The 26,784-nt window shown below is 34.7% G+C and overlaps 1 protein-coding gene and 1 long non-coding RNA gene across 5 annotated transcripts in view; one reads left to right on the forward strand and one right to left on the reverse strand.

Moving 5' to 3' along the window:
- LOC137218932 (uncharacterized) overlaps positions 1-26,784 on the forward strand; it is a 213,334-nt gene that overhangs the window by 180,537 nt on the left and 6,013 nt on the right. Inside the window, exon 9 of the long non-coding RNA XR_010940928.1 lies at positions 6,546-6,744. This is a non-coding gene — a long non-coding RNA (uncharacterized lncRNA). The remainder of the gene's footprint in view (positions 1-6,545; positions 6,745-26,784) is intronic.
- The window catches only part of COL24A1 (collagen type XXIV alpha 1 chain), a 431,777-nt gene that overhangs the window by 139,301 nt on the left and 265,692 nt on the right, over positions 1-26,784 (reverse strand). For all 4 annotated transcript variants that reach the window (XM_067726773.1, XM_067726774.1, XM_067726775.1 and 1 more), the window contains 7 exons: positions 25,838-25,891; positions 22,346-22,399; positions 15,402-15,455; positions 14,067-14,120; positions 7,010-7,063; positions 6,680-6,724; positions 6,517-6,561 (listed from right to left, as the gene is read on the reverse strand). In XM_067726773.1, coding sequence (XP_067582874.1) covers positions 6,517-6,561; positions 6,680-6,724; positions 7,010-7,063; positions 14,067-14,120; positions 15,402-15,455; positions 22,346-22,399; positions 25,838-25,891 — 360 coding nt within the window. The remainder of the gene's footprint in view (positions 1-6,516; positions 6,562-6,679; positions 6,725-7,009; positions 7,064-14,066; positions 14,121-15,401; positions 15,456-22,345; positions 22,400-25,837; positions 25,892-26,784) is intronic.

Here is a 26,784-nt window from a genome sequence, read left to right on the forward strand (position 1 = left end):
TGGTTATTTTTTCTGTATATATAGGTGTGTGTGTGTGTTTAATAATAGTCATTCTGGATGGGAAGTGGTATCTCAATATAGTTTCGATTTGTATTTCCCTAATGACTAGTGATACTGAGCATATATTCATATATTTATTGGCTGTTTGTATATCTTCTTTAGAGGAATGCTTACTCAAGTCCTTTTGCTCATTTTTTCATTGTGTTGTTTATTATTTTACTGTTGAGTTGTAAGGGTTCTTTATATCTACCTGTATTCTTTATATTTAATCTCCACTCCTATACAGTGACAAATATTTGTCATCCAGAATTATTTTAGATTCGGATTCTTTTATACTTTTAATATCAATATAAAAAGTTTTTTTCAAAAATAATATACTTGTGATGTATTAATAAGTATGACTTATGCCCTTATAACCTGGGAAGGCACAAAGCTCTCAGAACCTAGGTGACCAGAAATGATCAAATTGGCCTCTCCAATGTTCTTTATTTTCCTCCATTTTTACATCATGTCACCTATGGTACCATAAAATTTAGTCTTAGATATGGGGGTATATTCTAAAATTGTATGTAAAACTCTAAATTAAATTTCAGGTCCTCTTTGATCCTTCCATTTAAAGATTAACTGAGCATGTACTATGTGCCAGACACTGATGACTACTAATGATGTATAAAATACTGCCCTTGTTTATTCTACATTACTGACCTTGGGAAGTTTGGCAGTTATACAGCAGATCACAATTACCATTTTATCTTAAAATTGAAATATAAAAAATATGATATTAAATTAGAAGTAAAGACGTTCAGATTTCTAGCAACAAAGAATCTTCTAAGTTATGGTTATCAATGCTATGTTTAGTTACATATGATTGTCTGGTTAGAGAAAGGGAGATATGCAAAATCTCATGGACTCCTATTGGAGTAAGACCATGTTTCAATCATGAAAATCATCTGCTACTCATGTACTCTGGACTCCTAAATTAAGGGATCAATATAAGGGATCCCTCTGTGCCTGGTATACCAATTGAACATACAGCAAGAGTTCAGAACCTTAAATAATGTCTGCCCAGTTTGCTTTGTAAAGTGTGTTTGCACACAATATTAAGCTTAATATGTACTTGTAATACTGTTAATGGTGCGTAAATGCTGTTAGGCAAAGCTATGAAATGACCTAAATGGATTCTAATTATTTTTATTGGAGATGAAGAAGAAAAGCAAAAGCTGACACAAAATAAAAATTCCCTTTAAGGCTTTTCAGATGTTACTGAAATACATTATTTGTAGTACAACTCCTTGCTCTATGATGCATCTCAGAATTATGGCAATGATGAACAGGAGGATAATGACTATGGTGGTTGCTATTTATTGAGAGCCCGTGCTGAGCACATCATTTGTTATAAGTATAAAAGGTATCTCATTTTAATGATAGGGAAACTGAGGCTCAGAGAGGTTAAATAATTTGTACAAAGCCAAAACAGCTATAAGTGACAGAACCAGAATCTGACCTCGAATGTGTCTGACTCCAATGCCATGCTCTTCCACTACACTAAACTGCTTTTTACTGAATTCCATGAGAAATCAAGCATTCAATGTCTTTCCATTTTAAATAAACATGTTTCGAGCATCATCAAGACATTTTATGAGAATAAGAAAGGGAGTATATAAATGTTATTTCTATTGCCACACTTTCACTGTAGGATCATGAAAATGTGTGCATTCTGCTTCATTGTCTGAAGAACAGGAAAGAATAGAGTTAATACTGTATACTTTTTGTATTGTAAAGATTATGAAATAAATGCTTCTCAAGTATTCTGAGTTACTACAGTAAAAACTATATTTAAAGAAGAAATGCTAATTGTTTCCACTTCCAATATTGGCCAAGTTGCTCCTATCAAACCAATCTATATAGAGATAACTATAAATCCAAGATAAAATATTAAAAAGGAAAGATATGAAAGCACTGAAGAAAGACCAAAAATAGGCAGGAACTAGAGTAGTAGGGTCTACACTTGAAAGAAGGAATGACACTAGTTGAGTTTCTGATTTTTTTATATGGCTTTTAGCCAGATGAGAAGCCATATAAGATGATTAAGATAAAGTAGGATAGAAACCTTCAGTCTTATTGGCATGGAGGACCCTAGGGCAGAATTTGAGGTGACCATAGATGGTAAAAAGTGGTGAAAGAAAGAGCCAAAGAGGAGCCTCAGATTGCAAATATAAACTCTGCTTATAGTTCTTGCTGACATTTAAGGTTTGTATTGGTATGGTAGACTCCAAGTAGCTCAGACAAGGCTAAAAGAACTTAATAGAGATTTCAGCAGCCACCTACCACAGAGGAGAGAAAACTTGGAGTTTTACCAGTCAAGTTAACTGCCTGCCAAATTAAAAACAAAACAGTACTCTTCAAAGAAATATAACAGACTTTAGAGTCGCTAAAATGAATCAGTCAAAATGTTCAAGATACAATTCAAAATTATTAGACAGGGAAAATTTCCCATATTTATAAGAAAAGGAAATTAATGCAGACCAAAGTCAAGATTACAAAGATGTTATTATGTATCACACGATTTTAAAGTAGTAAGTATAAATATGCTCAATAATGTAAATAAAAATGTACTCATGATGAATAAACAAATAGGAAATCCCAGAAGAGAAAGAGCATTTGTAAAAAGAAACAATGACAATTATAGAGCCGAAAATTAAATATCCAAATAAAACTGAAAAATACAATATCATAAATAAAATTTTATTGAAAGGCTTAACAAGTTAGAGAAGATAGATTCCGGTTTCCCAATTGGAAAAAAACAAACAAACAAACAGGAAAAAGAAAGATTGAAATAGGAATGAACAGGGCCCCAGGGATCTAAGGTAATCAAAATGACTAACATATATTTAATTAGAATACAAGAAGGAAAGGAGAGAGAAAATGGTGTAGAAAAAAATATCCTAAAAAAAAAGTTGAAAAATTTCCAAATTTAGTGAAGGCAAATTTACACATGCAAGAAACTCAGCAAACATTAAGCTGGATAAACGTGAAGAAAATCCATCTAGACACATCATAGTCAAACTACTGAAAGACAAAGATAAAGAGAGAATCTTGAAAGCAGCCAGAGAAAAATGATATATTATATGCAGGGGAATAATGATAAAGATAAGTGTGAACTTCTCATCAGAAATAATGCAGGCCAAAAATAAACGGCATGTCATCTTTACAATGCTGAATGGAAACAAACAAACAAAAAACCCTGTTGACCCAGAATTCTATAACCAGTGAAAATATCCTTCAAGAATAAAGGTGAAATAAAGAAAAACGAAGAGAATTCATCACTAGAAGAACTTGACTATAAGAAATCTAAAGGAAGTTCTGTAGGCTGCAGGGAAGTATACCACTTAGAAATGTGCATCTGTAGAAAGGAATGAAGAGCACCAGAAATAGTAAGTGCATGGATAATTTTAAAAACCACTACTTTCCTCCTAAATATCTCTAATTTATGTTTCATTTATATTAAAGTAGAATTTTAACTTTGCAATATGGGGTTTATAACTTATATAGATATAAAACAAATAGAGCATATAAGACAGGATGCTGGTAAACAGCCCTCTATGGCTGCAAGTTTCTTACAATTATGTTAAGTATTACTGTATTAACTCTAAGTAGACAGAGGAAAGTTACAATGTGATCCCTAAACCATGGGTTGGCAAACTACAGTCTGAGGGCCAAATTTGGACCATCACCTGATTTTGTAAATAGTTTTTTTTGAATAGTCATGCTCATTGCTTTATATACCATCTATGGTTGCTTTCACACTATGATGACACTAGAGCTGAGTAGTTGTGACAGAGACCATACGGCCCACAAAGCCTGAAATATTTTGTGGCACTCTACAGAGAAAGTTTGCTGACTCACGACCTAGAATAACCACTTAAAAGTAATAATGAGAAGTAGAGCTAAAAAGTGAATAGTTAAATTAGAGTGGAGTTCTCAAAATCATTCAGTGCCTGAAGAAGGCACTGCACACCACCACTGATGCCACGACAGAGGAGAAACAGCCATAAAAATGGTAGACCTAAATCCAACCACATCAATAACTACATTAAGTGGAAATGGAGCAAACACTAATTAAAAGGCAGAGGTTTTGGGAATGAATAAAAAGGCAAGATCTATCTTTAAGACATTCACTTTAAACATCAAGGCACAGATGGTGTGAAAATAAATGAATGAAAAAGATATGCCATGCAAACAGCTAGAGAAACTTACATATCAAATAAAGTAGATTTCAAAACAAACAGTATTATCAGGGATAAGAAGTATTACCAGAGATATAGAGGAACATTTTGTAATGATAAAAGGCTCAGTTGATTGGGAAGACATAGTAATCATAATGTGAATACTCTAAAAATAGTTTCAAAATACATAAAGCAAACTCTGACAGAATTAAAGAGAGGCACAGACAAATGCCAAATCATAGTCGGAGAATTTAATACCCTTAACTCATCAACTGAAAGAATACCTAGATAAAAATCAGTAATGTATGAGCTGTTATAGTTTTTATAAGATCTAGAAAACTAAAAAGTTACTCAGGCTTTATCACCTTAATAACACAATGAATCATATCCTTTCTTCTTGATTCGCCCTTTGAGTCAGATATACGTGTGGATGGAAGGCAAGTATAGGAAACAATGTTGGCCCATAGACAAATATACTTCTCCTGTTTATCTGGACTAGCAGAGTACTATATGTGTTACCAATTTCCTTGTAATACCTAGCTTTAGAATTATGACAATTTAGAGATGTATCTTTATTTTACAGATGAAGAAAATATGATCCAGACAGCTAACCAATCTAACCAAGACTATACAGCTATTAGGAGTGTGCACTAGAACAAAGGTCAATCTGATCTCCAGTGTATCTTTCTATTATACAGCACTACCTGCTTGTTGACAGTGCATAAATAATGAGAGATGCTGAGATTACCGTGCAGGATCAAATAAATCTTTGGGGCATCTGGATTTTTTGGATTAATTGATCCAAGCTTCCCTCAGATCTCAAAATTCTCTTTCAGTTCGATCAAGACCAAGGAGATAATGTAGATATAAAGTTAAGTAAACCTCAACAACTAGTATTAACCCATGATCAACTGTCCCTCACTAAGGTAACTTTACTCTTCCGGTAGTCTATGAAACTTGTTTGCCATAAGCTACCGTTACAAAATGGTTCTAGTAACTTTTATTTGATTGAGAAAATCAAATATCAAATTTTACATTTATCCATGCATATCTGATAGGCTGAAAATGAAGGTAAAACTCTAAGGAGTGTCAACAATGTACAAAATGAGTAAGTAATTTTATTTCTCTTGGCCTCAGTTTTCTAAAGTAAGAGGAATGGACCTGATAAATTCCAAATTTCTCCACTCAACTATAACATATTGGTTTTGTATACAGTGTAGCAAAGTGGAAAGAATCTCCAGAAACACCATTTACATTGATATAATAGAAACTTAGATGATGAATATTAATACTCAAGGAATGTTCTTTGGCGATGACTTCAATTAATAATATAATGTCACACACAAGTTCTTTCCCTGGATACAGTCATTTTTCTCTTTTAAGTCTCTGCTACTTTAGGTTTGACCGTTGGTAAATATAATGCTATTATGGGAAACAACCGGCAGGGGGCAGCAGATTTCATAGAGGAACAAGTAAATGCAGTGACATTAGTGATAATTACTACAGCAGCTAAAACATTTTTGTCCTCTCCTTTTCTGACTCTTCGGTTGCAGTATATTTAAATTATGATCTAATTTAATAACTTTAAATTATACATATATATGACAAATCAAAATGTCATTAAAAATTATGATTACAAATGGAATTAAAAACCCATATATTTAAGCTCATGTGCTCAAAATTATATATATATATGTGTAATATATATGTGTGTGTGTATATATTTCTTTCTTAAAAAATACACTTTACTCCCCCTCAGTTAGTGATGATAACCACAGAACTTGTGTTCCAGAGAAGAAATTATATAATTCTGAGATTTCTGATGGTAGAAAAATATTTAGCATTATATAGTATTAAAAACTCTTAGAGCAGTGCCATGGGAAAACATGATGACACACATAGCTCCACACTCCAAGGGTGCAAACAACACTCAAGGTGAGTTAAAATGAAACTAGGCAAGAAGCCTCAAAGAAGTTTCTTGTTAGCTTTATTAATATTCTGTCATATTTACATGACATCATACCACTTTATCCTGAAATGGATTTTACAGAAAAACTATGACAGCAGAGGTGAAGTAAAAGTATCAGTTATCACCACCTGTTTATAGATAGGTACAAAAAAGGCCCAGATTGAGTAAGCAATTTGCCTCAATAAAAGACTGACCCAAGGACTGAAGGAGGAAAATAACTTGTATTCTCTTAGTCTAAAATACTGATTACTAAATAAGAGTTGTATCAGAGAATAAAGTGGATAAACTTTGCTTATAGCTTGGCAATTTTTAATTACTTACTTGTTTCCCTTGAACTCCTCTCTCTCCAGGGTTTCCAGTCTTACCCTACATAAGAAAGAAAATGCCTGGGTCAAGCAACCCCCTCCCCAAATATGAATCACACACCAAGAAAAATGGAAGATATTATATGTTCATCTTTAATGTGAAATATTTTACTACTTACAATAAGACCATAAGGCCCTCTTTTTCCTTGATCTCCTTTTTCACCCTAACAAGAATCAATACCAGGTGAGTTAATCAGAATGTGAATTATGGTCGTATACACACTAACATACACTCACATACCAAAAAATAAGACATCAAATACATAGTTCAATAATAAAAAGAATACATTTCTCTGTGTGTAGTAAAAACTTTATGTATGTTTCATACTTAAACTAAGAAAAAAATTAGAACCATACTTTTATAAGGAAATACATCATTGTTTAGACAGGTAGGACATGTGGGCTCAAAAATATTTCACTGTGTATGAAATGAGAAAATAAGTGATTACCTTGGCACCTTGTATACCTTGTTCTCCTAAGAGACCATCTGGTCCTCTTGGTCCCTAGAGATGGAAAAAATATCTTGTTGTTAATTTTAAATGTTTCTTTTTTACTGTTATGCATCCTTACAAATGGAGACACTGGACTCTTTTTTAGTTGAAAAACTCCTTTTGCTTGTTTCTGTGCCATGGACACAGTAAAGACTACAGCTGAGTATACGGATGGACCCATTGGCATGGGAGAATCAGGCCAGTGTTTTCAAGATTTAATGCCAAATAGTAAATCAGATGACCGCAAAAACAGCTGATTCAGTTGTTGAGGTAGCTATAGCATAGGTTTGTTACTTGAGTATTTTGTTTATCTTATCCTTTACTCTGCAGAAATCCAGGATTTACTCTAAAAATAACTCTAAATTGACTTTAAAGTGGCTGGTTTGTTTGTCCAAACAGTCTTCCTAAGTTTTATATTTTTGAAATGGAACTCTTCTCATCACTTTATTAGAAAAAGAATGCTGACTGCACTGTTCCCCGCTATGCACCTGCTTGACAGCTGAAAGATGGCAAGGGGCACAGAAAAGGAATAGAAAATGTTGCTGGGAATGTTCATGTAAATTTAAAACTTCTCAGCTATGTTGCTATCAATATTAATTCAGTAATTAGTTATGAAGAAGCATTAGTTGCAAAAGTCATTTTCTAATGAAAGAGGACAGTATATGTTCCTTGCCTAATTATAACTGTCCTTGGAAGATCTTAAAGTCCTTTGCAAGGGAATTAATTTAATTCTACAACCATTAACTGAACATATACTGTGAAAAAGGCACTGTATTAAGTGTTATGGGAATCCACATTATGAGATAAGGTAAATTATATAAATAACTATAAAATAGGCAGAGATATTGTGTGTTAAGGGCTAAAGGGATCAAAGGAGGGAGAGAGCTTTCACACGTTTGTAAAGGGAATGAAGATATTATTTTGACAGTCAGAAATCATGCTCTAAAAGAAATTCTAGATGGAGGCATAGTATGAGAAAAGGGTAAGGAAGCACGAAAAAAGATACTTAAGAATGAAAAAACTAGTTTGTTTAGCTGAGCTGGTGATTACATGGAGTATTTTTTTAGTATTTCTATACAAATAAATAATTGTGAAAAGACTGGGATTTAAAACGTGAAGGACTTGAGTTTATATTTGAATCAATAAGCAATGAGGAGGTGCTGAAGATTTCTATACAAAACAGTGATACAAATCTCCCAATACAACATGCTGATTTGAAGAAGTCCCGTAGGCTTCAATATCTTCTATTGTATCCCACCTGAGGCCAGCTTAGTTTAGCTTTATACTATTAAAAAGCTGCTTACTTCCGGGAAGATCCCACGTGCCGCGGAGCAACTAAGCCTGTACACCAAAACTACTCAGCCTGTGCTCTAGAGCCCGTAAACCACAGCTACTGAGCCCGCAAGCCACAACTACTAAAGCCTGCGCACCTAGAGCCCGTGCTCCGCAACAAGAGAAGCCACCGCAATGAGAAGTCCACACACCGCAACGAAGAGTAGCCCCTGCTCCCTGCAACTAGAGAAAGCCCACGTGCAGCAGTGAAGACCCAATGAAGCCAAAAATAAATTTGAATAAATAAATTTAAAAAAAAGAAATGAAGGAGAAGGTATCACTATAGACCGCTGAGATATTAAAGGGAAAATAAGGGACTACTATTGATAGAAACAACTCTTCACACATATATTCTACACCTTTGGGGTAAACTGATCCATTCTTCAAAAGCAAAAACTCAAAACAGGTCAAGGACAAAGAGATTATTTGCATAACTTTGTATCTATTAAAGAAATTGATTTTGTAAATAAAAACCTTCTGAAATAAAAATCTCCAGACCGCCCCCCCCCCAAAAAAAAAAGAAAAAAAAAACCCTGCTTACTGTAAACAGGACTCTCTTCCTGGGTGCCCTTAGGGTAAGTGCATACCCTGATCCTCTTGGACACATCCACAGGATTGGAGAGTCACACTCCATGAGGATCTATAGCTCCACTGGGCATACTATAGCTAAAGCCATAGCTCTAGCCTTACAATTTCTGTCTATACTTAAGGTACTCCATGATCTGTCCCCAGTTTACTTTTTGATACTATTTTCCCATAAAAGACTGCAAAACTAAGTTAAAGTATTAATATACAGGACCTTGAATGTCAAATTGAGGAGTATGGACTTAATAGATAAGTGACTTTCAAAGTGTGTTGTTGTTCATTCAACAAACATTTACTGAGTGCCAACTATAAGGCCAGGTATTGTTTTAGCCCCAGAGGATACAGTAGGGAGAAGAGACGAATCTCTGAATTTATAAACAAGCAAATAGATATATAAAATTAAAATATAAAATGACTATAGATAGTCAAGTGTAATGAAGAAAAATAAAGGAGGTTAAGGGACTAGAAGGAGTCCAAGGTGGGGGGGCCCACTTTAGATCAGGGTCTGAGAAGGCTCTCTAAAGTGACATGTGGGTAGATCTGAAGGAGCTGAGACTGCAGGCTATGCAAATAACTTGGGGAAGATCATTCTGGCAGGAGAAATAGCAACTGCAAAGGTCCTGAGGTGGGGGTTTCCTTGGAATGTTTGACAATTAAGTAACTGAAGATGGAAAAAAAGAACAATGTTTAAAGGATGACTCTGAAGTTTTAAGTGCAAAGATCCCTCAGGACCTTGCTCCAATAATCACCTTCATCTTATCAGTAACCTGTATTGATTCTCTTCCTCCAGCACCTTCTATGCTTATTTTCTTTTTTCTGCCCTGTAAGAAAACACTTTCCAAATTTTTTTGGAGTAATAACAGAACGTGGCTGAGAAAATATGAAAAGGAATCAGTGGTTAGCATTCTAAAATACCACAGAAAACAAGTAAGATCTAGAAATGTATCCACTGGTAACTAGGCACTTAACTCCTTTGCAACATGAAAGTTCTGACTTTCTTGGATATTTTGTTAGTAAGTAACCAGTGGAATTATGACAGCATTAATATAAAAACAAATTGGAAGTGTAAGTTTGTTTAGGGTAGAAAGGGGGGAGAGTGGGGAGAAGATAACAATTTTGACTCTAGACAACCAACCACAATGGTAAATCCTCCAAGGCTAATGCTAGAGTTAGAAGTCATTCTGTCTAGGTTTAAAAGTTAGCAGCCATAAGGATAAAGCTTCAAAAGGCCCCCAAACATAGAGTAATAAGTTAAAAAGAATTTTTAAAAATTGTTTGGTCCAAAAATGATTGAAAAAAGTCTCATTTCTTAGATAAAAATAAGATTAAGTGGTTGCCTAGATATATATGCAGAAAAGGCTGCATTGAGCTCAGGAAGAATGTCTCATAATTAACTGCCAGTTTCTGCCTCAGCACATAGATCACCCACTGTCAAGGCTGAACTAGTCTAAACCCTGCTCTGTAAGATGAAGCAACTGAAGCCTGCAGATATCAATATAAGTGAGTCACCTGATTCACATAATGTCTAAATGTCTAAAGACTTTGAATAACTATGCTTTATTAAGTTTATAATATTTTTTCAAGTGTTAAAAAATAAATAGATGTAATCCTGTTATCAAGTGAATTCAGGCTGAAATAGAGGACGTGAAGTTTACAAAATGAATATTAAACACGAGTAAAATGCTGATTGGTATTATAGGTGAAAGGAACTCCCTCCAAAATTAAGGAATACTTTAGTGATAATCACTCATTTTTTAATGTTTTCCATTAAAAAATATTTTTACTTAAAAGTACTTTCACATTTATTACTTCATTTACTAAACCAGGACTAGACAGGGAAAAACGAAAGAGAAGTTTCTGCTCCCACTGTGATGACTAAGGTAACCACATTAAGTTAAAAAAAATGTCTAAGTACAACAATTATATTTAATTAAAGGCTATAAAGCCTGAGGTTGCTAGTTAAAGAGGTTAAGGCTGGCAGAACTCTAGGAAAGTTTGGTTTTCTCTATGCTTCAATTAAGGGTTGGTTAATTAGCTAAAAGCTTAGCTTTATCAATATCTGCAAGTTTCACTTTGATATTGGTTGTAGAAGTTATCCCTGGAGTTATTCTTTGACTCCTGAGACATAACAAGCTTCAGGACAAGCTATAAGAAAATTATACAAGCAATATTATAATAGGTACCTAATTGGGTATAAAGTTATTTTTTCTAATACCTGCCTTAAAATCTCTACCTATAAAGCTCTTGAAGAATGTATTCTGGTTAAGTTTTAAAAAAAAATCTAATCTTTTCTTTATCCTCTTTTGGAAAAGTTAAAGTTGGCTACAGGTAACTCTCTCATCAAACAATCTCAAACTACATGAATATTTTCAGCCAATCCTATTATTTTTTTCAGTTATATAAGGGGCAGGATTACACAACCTTCATAAAACTAGTTAGAAAAATTTTCATAATACTAAGTTGCTTAGGTTATTTCCTGAGATGGCAGGTATTGTTGCTTGTCTGAGCTTTTGCTATTCTCTGTCAATATTGTATGATACTTTAAAAGCCACTGGACTGTAAGTCATTAAACCGTAAAATCCATGTGGTTTAGATCTAAGCAAAAGTTAACCTTGACTCCTCCATGATAGTAAGAGAGTGTTTGACAGACGGTATTATATCAGTAAATGTTAGATAGATGAATGGCAGATGGATGGATAGGAGAGAAGCAGAAGGACAGGCAGACTCCTTGGGTTGTGGTCCTACCATTCATGATGTTTGCATGTTCACCTATGATAATAGTACAAACCACAGGCAGAACAGCAAGGGCACACAAGCACTAGTTTCATAATGAGAGTTCTTTGTGTGGCCTCCTAGTGCAAATGTGCCTAGCTTCTCCTCCAATGTACTGTGACACAGTTGTGTGTCATAAAGTGTTACAGGTGTGCTGGAAATACTGACTCCCTCAGCCTTTGGGGTAGCAAGGAAGGGCTGGGGCACAGGAATTCCCAGCCAGATACTTTTTTCATTTATCCCTGTGGGCTGGACATATATTCTCATTTTTTGTGAGTGAAAAATATTTGAAAGGATATTTATTATGATCACATCTATAGTGGAGAATAGATTGGAGAATGGATTGATGGGAGAAGAAGATATTAGGTGATAATTAGAATGGAACTTCATAATACTATATTCTTTCCCAAACATTCTGGTCTTTAGTTCTTTTTGATATTCCCAATGTTCACTGATTATTTGAAATATTCTCCTATAAAGGAAGCACTTTTGCATTAAACAAAGCCCTTATTTCTAAACAAAAAGACCTTGTTTAGAAAATACTGGTGAACTTTAAATAATTATGAGAAGCCATTTGGGAACAAATCAGTAAAACGTATTTGGAGGATGAGAGGAAAATAGACACCTGAAGAGGTGAGAATTGAAAACAAAGTGTCAAACCAGCAAAGAGTAATAATTTGCCCAAGGATCACAGGGAGGTTAGAAAACTGCAGAGAATATGAACTTTCCATATGACTTATCAGACAGTACAAGTGGTTCAGAAACATATCTTGCTTAGGTACATGGCTTATGCCTGGATAATCAATAAGACCTCAATTACTTAGCTAACCAAAGTAAGTATTTCTGTTTTTTTAAATCTTTCACAAAACTGGTTGAACTTTCCCACTATGAGTAATACAAAGTTGAATAAACACATTTGACCTAACCAAGTACTGAATGCTGGCAGGGTACAGACCACTAAAATGACAGAGTAGAGATCATCTTCCATGAGTTTTTATTTTATTATTTTAAATCTCATTTGGGCTAAAATAGATGTGGCCATCAGGATTATTTGTAGACTGTAAATCCATAAGCCAGAAAGGAAAACTGTTTTTCAGAAAAGAAGTGACAGTACAGAAAAATTTGCTCTCTTTCTTTAATCTTCACCTAAAACACAGCACATGAAATTAAAGTCGTTATTTATTTATTTTGCCTATTTTCTCTTCTTTTCTTTTCTTTCTTTTGGCCATGCTGCACAGCTTGCAGGATCTTAGTTCCCTGACCAGGGATTGAACCTGGGCCACGGCAGTGATAGCACCAAATCCTAACCACTGGACTGCCAGTGAATTCCTAAAGTTGTTATTTTAAACTGAGCCTTTTTCTCCCATTTGCCAACTGGAAAATGGCAGTTTAAAAAAAAAAAAAAACTTTGTTATTTGGAGGCCATGCTTTTAGAATTTTGTAATATTTTCTTCACTAGCTGTAAAAGTCAAGGGAAAGCCAAGGGAGAAAACAGAGTTCTTAAAGCCCACATATTCAAATTAATCAAGGAAAAATACTCAAAAATTCAATAGGGGTATTGAATAAGCATACGGTTTGGAATCAGACACACTAAGGTTTGAATCCTGGTTGTGCCACAGACCTGCGTGTCTACAGTTCATATACTTAAACTCTCTGAGCCCCGTTTTCCTCAACTGTGATATCTGAGATAAATGCCTCTCCTTCCTAGAGTGGTTTTGAGTATTAGGTTAGATGGCATATGTAAAAGTGCCTGGCACGTGACAGGCATGCAATAAATGGTGGTTCTTATTTCTTTAAAGAAAAAAAAAAAGGATTTAATGTTTAAAAGACTTAAAGAGTGAAAGGTTTTAATTTAATTCTTATGCATAATTATTAGACAATGATGACATATTACCTCTTATTTACAGTGAATAAACTTTTAGTCATCCTGTGTATTCTTATTCTACTTCTTATCACTCTTATTCTGTCATGCTGTTACTATCCCTTGCTATAGAAGTCTCTTGTGAGTAGAAGAATAATTTAAACATCTTTGTGTTCACAATTCCCCCAAAGAATGAAACTGCAAGTTGGGAATAAGAAAGAATTCTTTGTCAATAAGTGAAATTTCTAAAACACAAAATGGAAAAGTATGGTTTTATAAATACAAATGATTATGAATTACATTTAAATTAATGTAGGTAGGTCATCTAATATAATGAACACAAGAAAAAACCCAACAACCTCTAAGCATAATCTAGAAGATATAGAGCTATTTTTGCTGAACGCATCACTATTTATGACACCATTTTTTAAAAGGTTAATGCACTTCCTTGATTAGATAACTTACTCTTCGTCCTTTAGGACCTGGACTCCCAGGGGGTCCTCTTGCTCCCACAGGACCCTACATGTTGAAAATTTTAAAATCAGTTATAGAATTAACAGGAATGTTACGAGAACAGTAGTTACAACCTTTCTTATGATATGTAATTCTCCTTGGGAATTCTTAAAATAAAATTGATTAGTCTCCTTTAAAAATATGCTTTAATTATTAAACAAATACCATACTACCCTCCCCCAATATTCTGCTTCTGACATAGTCTACTATTTGGAGAAATTTAATTTCTAAGTGTTTACACCCTGAAAAAAAATGGGAAGTATTTAATATTCACTGACCACATAGTTTTTAGGATGAGCACATATGGTGGTGGGAGACACAACAATAAGGGAGACACCCACTTAGCCAGTCTGACCAGTCTAATATGCCTGGTCCATCAAAGAAGCAATGGCTACTTTTGCAAGATTTCTTTCTCATTACTCTAGATACTTATGATAATCCCATCACACAAAAATAGGATTTTTTCTGTTACCATGAAAAATGCCACAAAATTTTCCAAATTTACATGCCATAAAAAATTAGCCCTAAAAGAAGATTAAGTTGTTATTTGTTACTAAGTCAAGTACAATGAATTATTTTTATACCCAATGGTCTCCAGTGTTTAGAAGACAACATTTATTTATCTATATAACACAGGTAGATAAAAACAGTGAACTTTCACAGGATCTCAAATCTATTTCTTATCTTACATGAGTAAAAAGATTGGCAACTGTTCCCTAGATCAGTCTTCCTCATTTTAGAAGTCAATGACACATCTATCAGTATGCTGGAAGATTGGGCTTATCTTCAAAACAGAAGCTTCACAAAACAGCATAAACCATTTCTGATAATAGTTCTGCTTAGGGGATCACAAAGGCTGATATTCTTTACATTTAAGTTCACAATAACTTTCAAATTTTAATAAGCAAAATTTCTCTTAGAGACAAAGCTTCATTATCTTTCTGCAACCACAAATGGAGTTTTTCAAAACTCAGTTTTTGAATAAAGGTATATTTTCCATGAATTTTATCAGTTTGAGAATATGTGGAAATTTCTAAGAACAACATGTTGGAAATTGTGCTTGTGATTTGTTTGTCCAATAGGTCTAAGCTTGATTACTGACTCTGTTTTCTTATATGTGGTTATTCAAAAGAAAGTTTAGATATTTTTTATTTTAGGTTGCAGAACTATACTATGAGAAGTGAGCAGTAAATAATAGAGCAAGTAGAAGTGAGGAGGTTCAAGATACCACGATATATTCTAAAGTGTTTTGCATTGACTGGGAAGAGAAGTCTTTTCTATACTTACAGGTAATCCCAGTGGACCCATGGCTCCTGGAGCCCCAGGAGGACCTGGATATCCCTATAATTTAAGCAAAAATATAAAAGACATAAATTCTCCATCACATCTAATTATTTCCATTGAAAACAAGTAAATTATAAATAGTAATTAAAAATGATAATGTGATAAGATCTCCCTCTACTATCTAAGAAGTAAGAGGCCACAGGAAATGTTCCAGAGATAGACAACAGAAATAAAAAATGTTTACATAGAAGATGGGTACACTTTTATTAGAAACTCTTTGCCTAGAAATGAAATTTGCTAGCCAGAATCACATATTATAACCTACTAAGAAGAGAATATTCATCTCACATCTCTGCAGGTTGTGTTATGCTATGAATAGATGCATATTATGTTATACAGATTGTGAAACCATATCATTTTCAGATGTCAGGGAATTCAATAATTAAGAAATGTGGGCCTCTCCAGGGCACTCGAAGACCAGCAGCCGTGTGGCTGACTGGGTCTTCGTGCTCTGGCCGGGTGTCAGGCCTGTGCCTCTGAGGTGGGAGAGCCGAGTTCAGGACATTGGTAGACCAGAGACCACCCGGCTCCATGTAATATCGAATGGCAAAAGCTCTCTGAGAGATCTCCGTCTCAACGCTAAGACGCAGCTTCACTCAAGGACCAGCAAGCTACGGTGCTGGACACCCTATGCCAAACAACTAGCAAGGCAGGAACATAACCCCACCCATTAGCAGAGAGACTGCTTAAAATCATAATAAGGTCACAGACACCCCAAAACACACCACCGGATATGGTCCTGCCCACCAGAAAGACAAGATCCAGCCTCATTCACCAGAACACAGGCACCAGTCCCCTCCACCAGGAAGCCTACACAAACCACTGACCCAACCTTAGCCACTGGGGGAAGACACCAAAAACAATGGGAACTACAAACCTGCAGCCTGTGAAAAGGAGACCCCAAACACAGAGAGTTAAGCAAAATGAGAAGACAGAAACATACAGCAGATGAAGGAGCAAAGTAAAAATCTCACAGACCAAACAAATGAAGAGGAAACAGGCAATCTACCTGAAAAAGAATTCAGAGTGATGATAGTAAAGATGATCCAAAATCTTGGAAATAGAATGGAGAAAATACAAGAAACATTAAACAAGGACCTAGAAGAACTAAAGAGCAAACAAACAATGATGATCAACAAAATAAATAAATTAAAAATTCTCTAGAAGGAATCAATAGCAGAATAACTCAGGAAGAAGAATGGATAAATGACTTGGAAGGTAAAATAGTGGAATAACTACTGCAGAGCAGAATAAAGAAAAAAGAATGAAAAGAACTGAGGACAGTCTCAGAGACCTCAGGGACAACATTAAATGCACCAATATTCGAATTATAGGAGTGTAAGAAGAAGAGAAAAAGAAAGGGACTGAGAGAATATTTGAAGAGATTATAGTTGAAAAATTCCCTAATATGGGAAAGGAAATAGTCAATCAAGTCCAGGAAGTGCAGAGAGTCCCACACAGGGCAAATCCTAGGATAAACATGCCAATACACATATTAATCAAACTATCAAAAATTAAATACAAAGAAAAAAAATTAAAGCAGCAAGGGAAAAGCAACAAGTAACATACAAGGGAATCCCCATTAGGTTAACAGCTGATCTTTCAGCAGAAACTCTGAAAGACAGAAGGGAGTGGCAGGACATATTTAAAGTGATGAAAGGGAAAAACCTATAGCCAAGATCTACTCTACTCAGCAAGGATCTCAATCAGATTCGACGGAGAAATTAAAACCTTTACAGACAAGCAAAAGCTAACAGAATTCAGCACCACCAAACCAGCTCTACCACAAATGCTAAAGGAACTTCTCTAGGCAGGAAACACAAGAGAAGGAAAAGACCTACAATAACAAACCCAAAACAATAAAGAAAATGGTAATAGGAGCATACATATGGATAACTACCTGAAAGTAAATGGATTAAATGCTCCAACCAAAAGACATAGACTGGCTGAATGGATACAAAAACAAGAAATGTATATGTGCTGTCTAAAAGAGACCCACTTCAGACCTAGGGACACAGACAGACTAAAAGTGAGGGGATGGAAGAAGATATTCTATACAAATGGAAATCAAAAGAAAGCTGGAATAGCAATACTCATATCAGACAAAATATACTTTAAAATAAAGACTATTACATGAGACAAAGAAGGACACTATGTAATGATCAAGGGATCAACCCAAGAATAAGATATAACAATTGTAAAAATGTATGCACCCAACATAGGAGCACCTCAATACATAAGGCAAATGCTAACAGCCATAAAAGGGGAAATCGACATTAACACAATCATAGTAGGGGACTTTAACACCCCAGTTTCACCAACTGACAGATCATACAAAATGAAAGTAAATAAGGAAACACAAGCTTTAAATGACACATTAAACAGGATGGACTTAATTGATATTTATAGGACATTCCATCCAAAAACAACAAAATTCACTTTCTTCTCAAGTGCTCATGGAACATTCTCCAGGATAGATCATATCTTGGGTCACAAATCAAGCCTCAGTAAATTTAAGAAAACTGAAATCGTTGTCAAGTATCTTTTCTGACCACAATGCTATGAGACTAGATATCAATTATAGGAAAAAATCTGTGAAAAAACAAACACATGGAGGCTAAACAATATGCTATTAAATAACCAAGAGATCACTGAAGAAATCAAAGAGGAAGTCAAAAAATACCTAGAAACAAATGACAATGGAGACACGACGACCCAAAACCTACTGGAAGCAGCAAAAGCAGTTCTAAGAGGGAAGTTTATAGCAATACAATCCTACCTCAAGAAACAAGAAACATCTAAAATAAATAACCTAACCTTACACCTAAAGCAATTAGAGAAAGAAGAGCAAAACCCCTCAAAGTTAGCAAAAGGAAAGAAATCATAGAGATTAGTTCAGAAATAAATGAAAAAGAAATGAAGGAAACAACAGCAAAGATCAATAAAACTAAAAGCTCGTTCTTTGAAAAGATAAGCAAAATTGATAAACCATTAGCCAGACTGATGAAGAAAAAAAGGGAGAAGACTCAAATCAATAGAATAAGAAATGAAAAAGGAGAAGTAACAACTGACACTGCAGAAATACAAAGGATCATGAGAGATTACTATAAGCAAGTATATGCAAATAAAATGGACAACTTGGAAGAAGTGAATAAATTCTTAGAAAAGCACAACCTTCTGAGACTGAACCAGGAAGAAATACAAAATATAAACAGACTAATCACAAGTACTGAAATTGAGACTGTGATTAAAAATCTTCCAACAAACAAAAGCCCAGGACCAGACGGCTTCACAGGAGAATTCTATCAAACATTTAGAGAAGAGCTAACACCTACCCTTCTTAAACTCTTCCAAAATACAGCAGAGGGAGGAACACTCTCAAACTCATTCTACAAGGCCACCGTCACTGATACCAAAACTAGACAAGGATGTCACACAGAAAGAAAACTACAGGCCAATATCACTAATGAACATGGATGCAAAAATCCTCAACATAATACTAGCAAACAGAATCCAACAGCACATGAAAAGGATCATACACCATGATCAAGTGGGGTTTACCCCAGGAATGCAAGGATTCTTCAATATATGCAAATCAATCAATGTGATAAACCATATTAACAAATTGAAGGAGAAAAACCATATGATCATCTCGATGCAGAAAAAGCTTTCAACAAAATACAACACCCATTTATGATAAAAACCCTCCAGAGAGTAGGCACAGAGGGAACTTACCTCAACATAATAAAGGCCATATATGACAAACCCACAGCCAGCATCATTCTCAGTGGTGAAAAACTGAAACCAATTCCTCTAAGATCAGGAACAAGACAAGGGTGTCCACTCTCACCACTGTTACTCAACATAGTTTTGGAAGTCTTAGCCTCAGCAATCAGAGAAGAAAAAGAAATAAAAGGAATCCAAATCAGAAAAGAAGAAGTTGAGCTGGCACTGTTTGCAGATGACATGATACTATACATAGAGAATCCTAAAGATGCTACCAGAAAACTACTAGAGCTAATCCATGCATTTGGTAAAGTTGCAGGATACAAAATTAATGCACAGAAATCTCTAGCATTCCTATACACTAATGATGAAAAATCTGAAAGAGAAAATAAGGAAACACTCCCATTTACCCTTGCAAGAAAAAGAATAAAATACTTAGGAATAAACCTACCTAAGGAGACAAAAGACCTGCATGCAGAAAAGTATAAGACACTGATGAAAGAAATTAAAGATGATACAAACAGATGGAGAGATATATCATGTTCTTGGATTGGAAGAATCAACATTGTGAAAATGACTATACTACCCAAAGCAATCTACAGATTCAGTGCAATCCCTATCAAACTACCAATGGCATTTTTTAACAGAACCAGAACAAAAAATTTCACAATTTGTATGGAAACACAAAAAGCCCCGAGTAGCCAAAGGAATCTGGAGAAAGAAAAACAGAGCTGGAGGAATCAGGCTCCTGGACTTTGGAGTATACTACAAAGCTACAGTAATCAAGACAGTATGGTACTGGCACAAAAACGAAAATATAGATCAATGGAACAGGATAGAAAGCCCAGAGGTAAACCCACACACATATGGTCACCTTATTTTTGATAAAGGAGGCAAGAATATACAATAGAGAAAAGACAGCCTCTTCAATTAGTGGTGCTGGGAAACTGGACAGCTACATGGAAAAGAATGAAATTAGAACATTCCCTAACACCATACATAAAAATAAAGTCAAAATGGATTAAAGACCTAAATGTAAGGCCAGACACTATAAAACTGTTAGAGGAAAACATAGGCAGAACACTCTATGACAAAAATCACAGCAAGATCCTTTCTGACCCACCTCCTAGAGAAATGGAAATAAGAACAAAAATAAACAAATGGGACCTAATGAAACTTAGAAGCTTTTGCATAGCAAAGGAAGCCATAAACAAGACGAATAGACAGCCCTCAGAATGGGACAAAATATTTGCAAATGAAGCAACTGACAAAGGATTAATCTCCAAAATTTACAGGCAGCTCATGCAGCTAAATATCCAAAAAACAAACAACCCAATCCAAAAATGGGCAGAAGACCTAAACAGACATTTCTCCAAAGAAGACATACAGATGGCCAAGCAGCACATGAAAAGATGGTCATCACTGATCATTAGAGAAATGCAAATCAAAACTACAATGAGCTATCACCTCACACAGGTCAGAATGGCCATCATCAAGAAATCTATAAACAATAAATGCTGGAGAGGGTGTGGAGAAAAGGGAACCCTCTTGCACTGTTGGAGGGGATGTAAATTGGTACAGCCACTATGGAGAACAGTATGGAGGTTCCTTAAAAAACTACAAATAGAACTACCATATGACCTAGCAATCGCTTTACTGGGCATATACCCTGAGAAAACCATAATTCAGAGTCATGTGTCACAATGTTCATTGCTGCACTATTTACAATAGCCAGGACATGGAAGCAACCTAAATGTCCATCGACAGATGAATGGATAAAGAAGATGTGGCACATATATACAATGGAATATCACTCAGCCATAAAAAGAAATGAAATTGAGTTACTTGCAGTGAGGTGGATGGACCTAGAGTCTGTCATACAGAGTGAAGTAAGTCAAAAAGAAAAAAATCACAAACCATATGCTAACACATATATATGGAATCTTAAAAAAAAAAAAAAAAAAAAAGGTTCTGAAGAACCTAGGGGCAGGACAGGAATAAAGATGCAGATGTAGAGAATGGACTTGAGGACACCGAGGGGTTGGAAGGGTAAGCTGGGACGAAGTGAGACAGTGGCATAGATTTATATATACCACCAAATGTAAAATAGCTAGCTAGTGGGAAGCAGCCGCATAGCACAGAGAGATCAGCTCGGTGCTTTGTGACCACCTAGAAAGGTGGGATAGGGAATGTGGGAGGGAGACACAAGAGGGAGGGCATATGGGGATATATGTATACATATAGCTGATTTCACTTTGTTATAAAGCAGAAACTAACACACCATTGTAAAGCAATTATACTCCAAATAAAGACGTTAAAAAATAAAAGAAATGTGAATGTGTACAAATATGTTAGCCTGTCAAATTTCAGAAGGAACACGCCCTTTGTGGTTTAACCATATTCAAATGATTCAGAGAATGCCTTAGGAGTCAATAATTTGTGAAATTAATTAGCCTTATGGGTATATTAAACTTCCTAGTTGACAGCAATTGGAGATAGGTAAAAAAATAATCTTACAGTGCTCTACTCATAATACAGAAGTTAAAACTGAGCAAAAATTTATGTACAATGAATTTGTAGATAGCATTAGGTACACCAGATCCATCACAATATATTTTCTGAAAGCAAGATTCTTTAATTGAAAATAATTGCTCATTTCTATCACATTTAGAAACTTTAATAAATGAAAAACTGCAATCTAGATATAAAATTTATCAGCTATTACTATCTTAAAGATAAAAGAATGTAAGATGAATTCTGCATTCTGCTCTTCCACGTATCAAATAATTACATTGTGACCACAAACTCATGGAAAAGTGGCAATGATGATATATGCCATATAAACTATAAGCTATAAAAAAAAATGTAGAATCCTAATTGAATTTTCTTCTCCATCCACTTAAGCTAACTTAGGATGGTTTAATTCTTGTCTTAAAACTATAGACTCATTAGACCTAGCCATGTGAGTTGCATGCTTTTCAGTGCCAATCAGCATTCTGAATGGTAAACTGTTTAGAGTAGAAGAAAATTCTAATGGAAATTTACCACAAAATAGCATTTTTCACTTACTTAAAACTTCATTCAAGGCAATTCCACCTTTGAAATGCCTTAACTTTATTATGTTCTTTGGACACATATCTTTCAAATCACTGAGCTCTTACCATAACGCCCTTTTCACCCTGGAGACCTAATGGCCCTGGATTTCCACGTTCTCCCTTTTAAAACAAAGACAAAATAAAAACATTGAGTCATGTTAATTAGTAATGAATGAGCTAAGCCTAGACAGGAAACTCATCCTAATTTTCAGTAATTTTTAAAATTACAAATTTTGCATTTTTACCCTAAAGTTGCTAGACTTTTAATAAAAATTCTCTTAAGATACTTTTTAAGGGATAAAATACTAACAAGTCTTATTAAAATGATGAAAATAGAAATTATGAATAATCAAGATTTAAAATTGAGCATGCATCGTATTCTAGTTTTGCAAGTAGAAATTCTTATAATTTTGAGACATATAAAATATAAGAACTGTAAAAGTATGAAAGCATATTGTAAAAATTAAGTGTATAACCATTGAACAAAATTTTATTTCTGTAATCTGTCCATCACAATTAAGCATAATCATGATAATCACATATGCCACAGCAGATTAAAGGTCTAAACTGATTTACATTAAAAGTCCAAGACTTTTCAACATGTTAGTGTAGAAAATTTAACCTAATACAGAAGTAACTAAACCAGAATGAAAGAAGTACAAAACCATCTAAATTTTTTGAACTGATGTCATTTTATATTTGTTATATTAATAAAAAAATCAACAAGTATATATCAATCACTTTTAATGTACTAAGTGAGAGTTGGAGAGATATAACAGATATTTGACTTAGACTCTACCCTCAAGTAATTGAAAACATGACATTAACAAAGATGAATCAATTAAAGGACAATGAAATTTTAAATCGTGTGGTACTTATTTTAAGCCCAGGAAGGGAAGAAATCAGGAAGGATTAGAATAATCTGGAAAGACTTTACAGAGGAGATAGGATTTTAATTGAGTAGTATAGTTTGGCTTTGAATAAATAGAGGGAAGGGGAGAGGATACTCTAAACCAAGAAAACAGTAAGAATAAGAATAGGGACAAGTATGAAATATGAGATGGGGAGCAAGAAAGGTTTATACTGGAGAATATTAGAAAATTTGTTGGATGAACTGATTAAGCCAAAATCACATAGTATCTTGACAGCAAAGTAGAGCTGTTAAGAGACTTCAACAATAGGGAGGCTAATGAAGGTTCTTCAAAATGCTTTATCATGACCCATCAGAATTAGTCTTCTGCTTATAGTATGTAGGCTGGATTAAAAGATAGGGAAAGGGTAGCGTAAATATGATAGAGGGTAAATTTAAGATAAACTAATAAGAGTACGTCTGAGGCAGTAGCTTTGGATTGACTATTAGAAAGGACAAATTGTAAAGAAAAAACTCTAAGACCTGCTAAAAGATTAGGCACAGAGGATGGAGGAAAAGGGAAATGCAAAGATGGGTGCACTCTATCTATTCTGGAAGACTGGAAGAATAGAGTTAGGTATAAGGCATACTGATAGAAATGAGATAATTGGGAAGAGACCAGTTTGGATGTGGGAAAAAAATGATGAATTTTAAATACTGGGTTGGCCAAAAGGTACGTTTGTTTTTTTCCGTAAGATGGCTCTAGTAGCACTTAGTTGTCTTTAACTTCATTCGAAACAATTTTGTTAGATTGTATTATGACAGCTGTCATATCAGCGTGCATTTAAAAATATTATCAAAATTGGTGAATTCTTGTGTAGCCATCTTAATACTGAAGATGGAAGAAAAAAGCAACATTTTTCTACATATTATGCTTTATTCTTTCAAGAAAGGTAAAAATGCAACTGAAACGCAAAAACATGATTTGTGCAGTGTATGGAGAAGGTGCTGTGACTGATCAAACGTCTCAAAAGTGTTTTGCGAAGTTTTGTGCTAGAGGTTTCTTGCTGGACAATGCTCCACAGTTGGGTAGACCAGTTGAAGTTGATAGCAATCAAATCAAGACATTAACTGAGGACAATCAACGTTATAGCACAATATCCAAATCAAGTGTTGAAAATCATTTCCACCAGCTTGGTTATACTAATTGCTTTGATGTTTGGGTTTCACATAATTTAAGCAAAAAAAACCTTCTTGACCATATTTCTGCATGTGATTCTCTAGTAAAACATAATAAAAATGTTCTGTTTTTAAAACAAATTGTGATGGGCGATGAAAAGTGGAAACTGTACAATAATGTGGAATGGAAGAGATGGTGGGGCAAGTGAAATGAACCACCACCAACCACACCAAAGGCCGGTCTCATCCAAAGAAGTTGATGCTGTACATATGGTGAGATTGGAAGGGAGTCCTCTATTATGAGCTCCTTCCAGAAAACCAAACGATTAATTCCAACAAGTACTGCTCCCAGTTAGACCAACTGAAAGCAGCACTGGATAAAAAGCATCCGAAATTAGTCAACAGAAAACTCATTATCTTCCATCAGGATAATGCAAGACCACACGTTTCTCTGATGACAAGAAATAAAAACTGTTACAACTTGGCTGGGAAGTTCTGATTCATCCGCCGTATTCACCAGACATTGCACCTTCCCTGGAAGACTGTAAAAGGCACCTGGAACAGTTCTTTGCTCAAAAATGATAAAAAGTTTTGGGAAGATGGAATTATGAAGTTGCCAGAAAAATGGGAGAAGGTAGTGGAACAAAACAGTGAATAAGTTGTTCAATAAAGTTCCTGGTGAAAATGAAAAATGTGTCTTTTATTTTTTACTTAAAAACTGAAGGAACCTTTTGGCCAAGCCAATATGTTGAGTTTGACTTAAATTAAAAATTTCAGATGGAAATAACTGGAATATTATCTAATTTACTTCTAATCCTGGCTCTACTTAATTACTCACAAACAGTAGCCTTGCACATTAGGCTATCATGCTTCTGCTTTATAGTCAGCAAGTCAGGTTTCAGTCAAAGACTTGAAGTTTTTGGTTTATTACCTTCTAGTTCATTATAAGATTCTATTAAAAAAATTCAAGAAAATGTCCTTGCTGGTTTCAAATAAAGAATTACTTATTTTTTTTAAAAAAGACTTTCCTAAATTTGAAATTCAATATGGAAAATCACTCCCAAGATAATTATTTCTAGGAAATTCTTAAGCAAATTACAATTTCCATCACAATAGCCAAAAAGATCTTTGAAAAACTTCATACTGAATTCCAAGAGGATATAAAGAGTTTGTGACTGAAACTTGGATCAGGGAAAGTGATAACTTATTCTTCACTTTCAAAACTGTTTCCTTTAGGAGCTTGTTCTCATAAGTAGATTTAAATATTTTCTAGTCATAAACCTAGACCATCAATTTCATCTTTTCTCTTCTGAGCACATCATTATAGCCAAAAGAGTACTCTGCCTTTTAAAAATTAGAAACATACATGCTATCAGCTATATTTCAATATATTTAAGAGATTCAGTACAGGTAATGCATTTTAAGTTATGAGTAATTTCTAATTTCTAATTCATAAAATATCATGACTGTCTCTCCTTTGAGTTTAGCTTAGAATCCTTACTACTGAACAAAACAATGAAAGAAATTACCTTTTCACCAGTGCTTCCAGTCATTCCAACTTCTCCAGGCGAACCAACAGGTCCCTTTTAGGAAAAAATATAACAGAAAATACACATATATTGTATTACTATTATAGCATCCTGGTTTTAAATCACCTATAAACATGATGTTTCTTTCTAACTCATCCTAAATTTTATCTTAGAGTAAAATTCCTCCTGGTATAGGCATCCGGCCTAAGACTTCACATCAGAATTAATTATTCAGTTAATCAACAAATATATATGAATGTCTAATATGTGACAGGCTGGCTGCTGGGAGGCACTGAGTTTCAAATTCAAACATAGTCCCTATCCTTGTAGAACTTACAGTCTAGTGGATGTCATAAAAACTCCTGCTGTTTTTGTAGATTCTTGGTGTGGATACACTAGCTTAAGAAATCATTTCTGTGACTTCCTTCTTTGAAAGCTCCTCAACACATGAGGGAATAGCACATACCCACTCATTAATTCATTCAAAAATATTTGGTGCCTACTTTGTGCCACGCACTCTGTTGCTTGCTGAGATTTCATTAGGAAGCAAAAGGAGATCTAGGCCCTGCCCCGAGGAGGCAAAAAGTCTTGTAACAGAAACAACTAAATTAGAAAGTGAACATTTATAAATTATGATACAGGTTCACAAAGGAAACTGTGATGCTGAGGTGGAGAATAAAAGACAAGACCTATTTTAGGAAAGATGGTCAGGGTAAACCTGAGACCTGACATTTAAACTGAAAGCTGAAGAATAAAAAGAGGCCAGCCAGCCAAGCGCAGAAAGGAGGAAGAGAATTCTAGGTGGAGAAAATAGCTTGAAGTAAAGAACGAATTTCGCAGAAGAAGTGAAAGAAGGCAATCAGTACCACTGTTTCAGAGTGAACAACGCTCAGGGTGCCTCTACCTTTGTCTCTATGCATTCTACTTCAAGCAGTGTAGAAAGCAAA

The sequence above is a fragment of the Pseudorca crassidens genome, chromosome 2 (genome assembly GCF_039906515.1).
Source record: "Pseudorca crassidens isolate mPseCra1 chromosome 2, mPseCra1.hap1, whole genome shotgun sequence".
Classification (NCBI taxonomy): Eukaryota; Metazoa; Chordata; class Mammalia; order Artiodactyla; family Delphinidae; genus Pseudorca; species Pseudorca crassidens.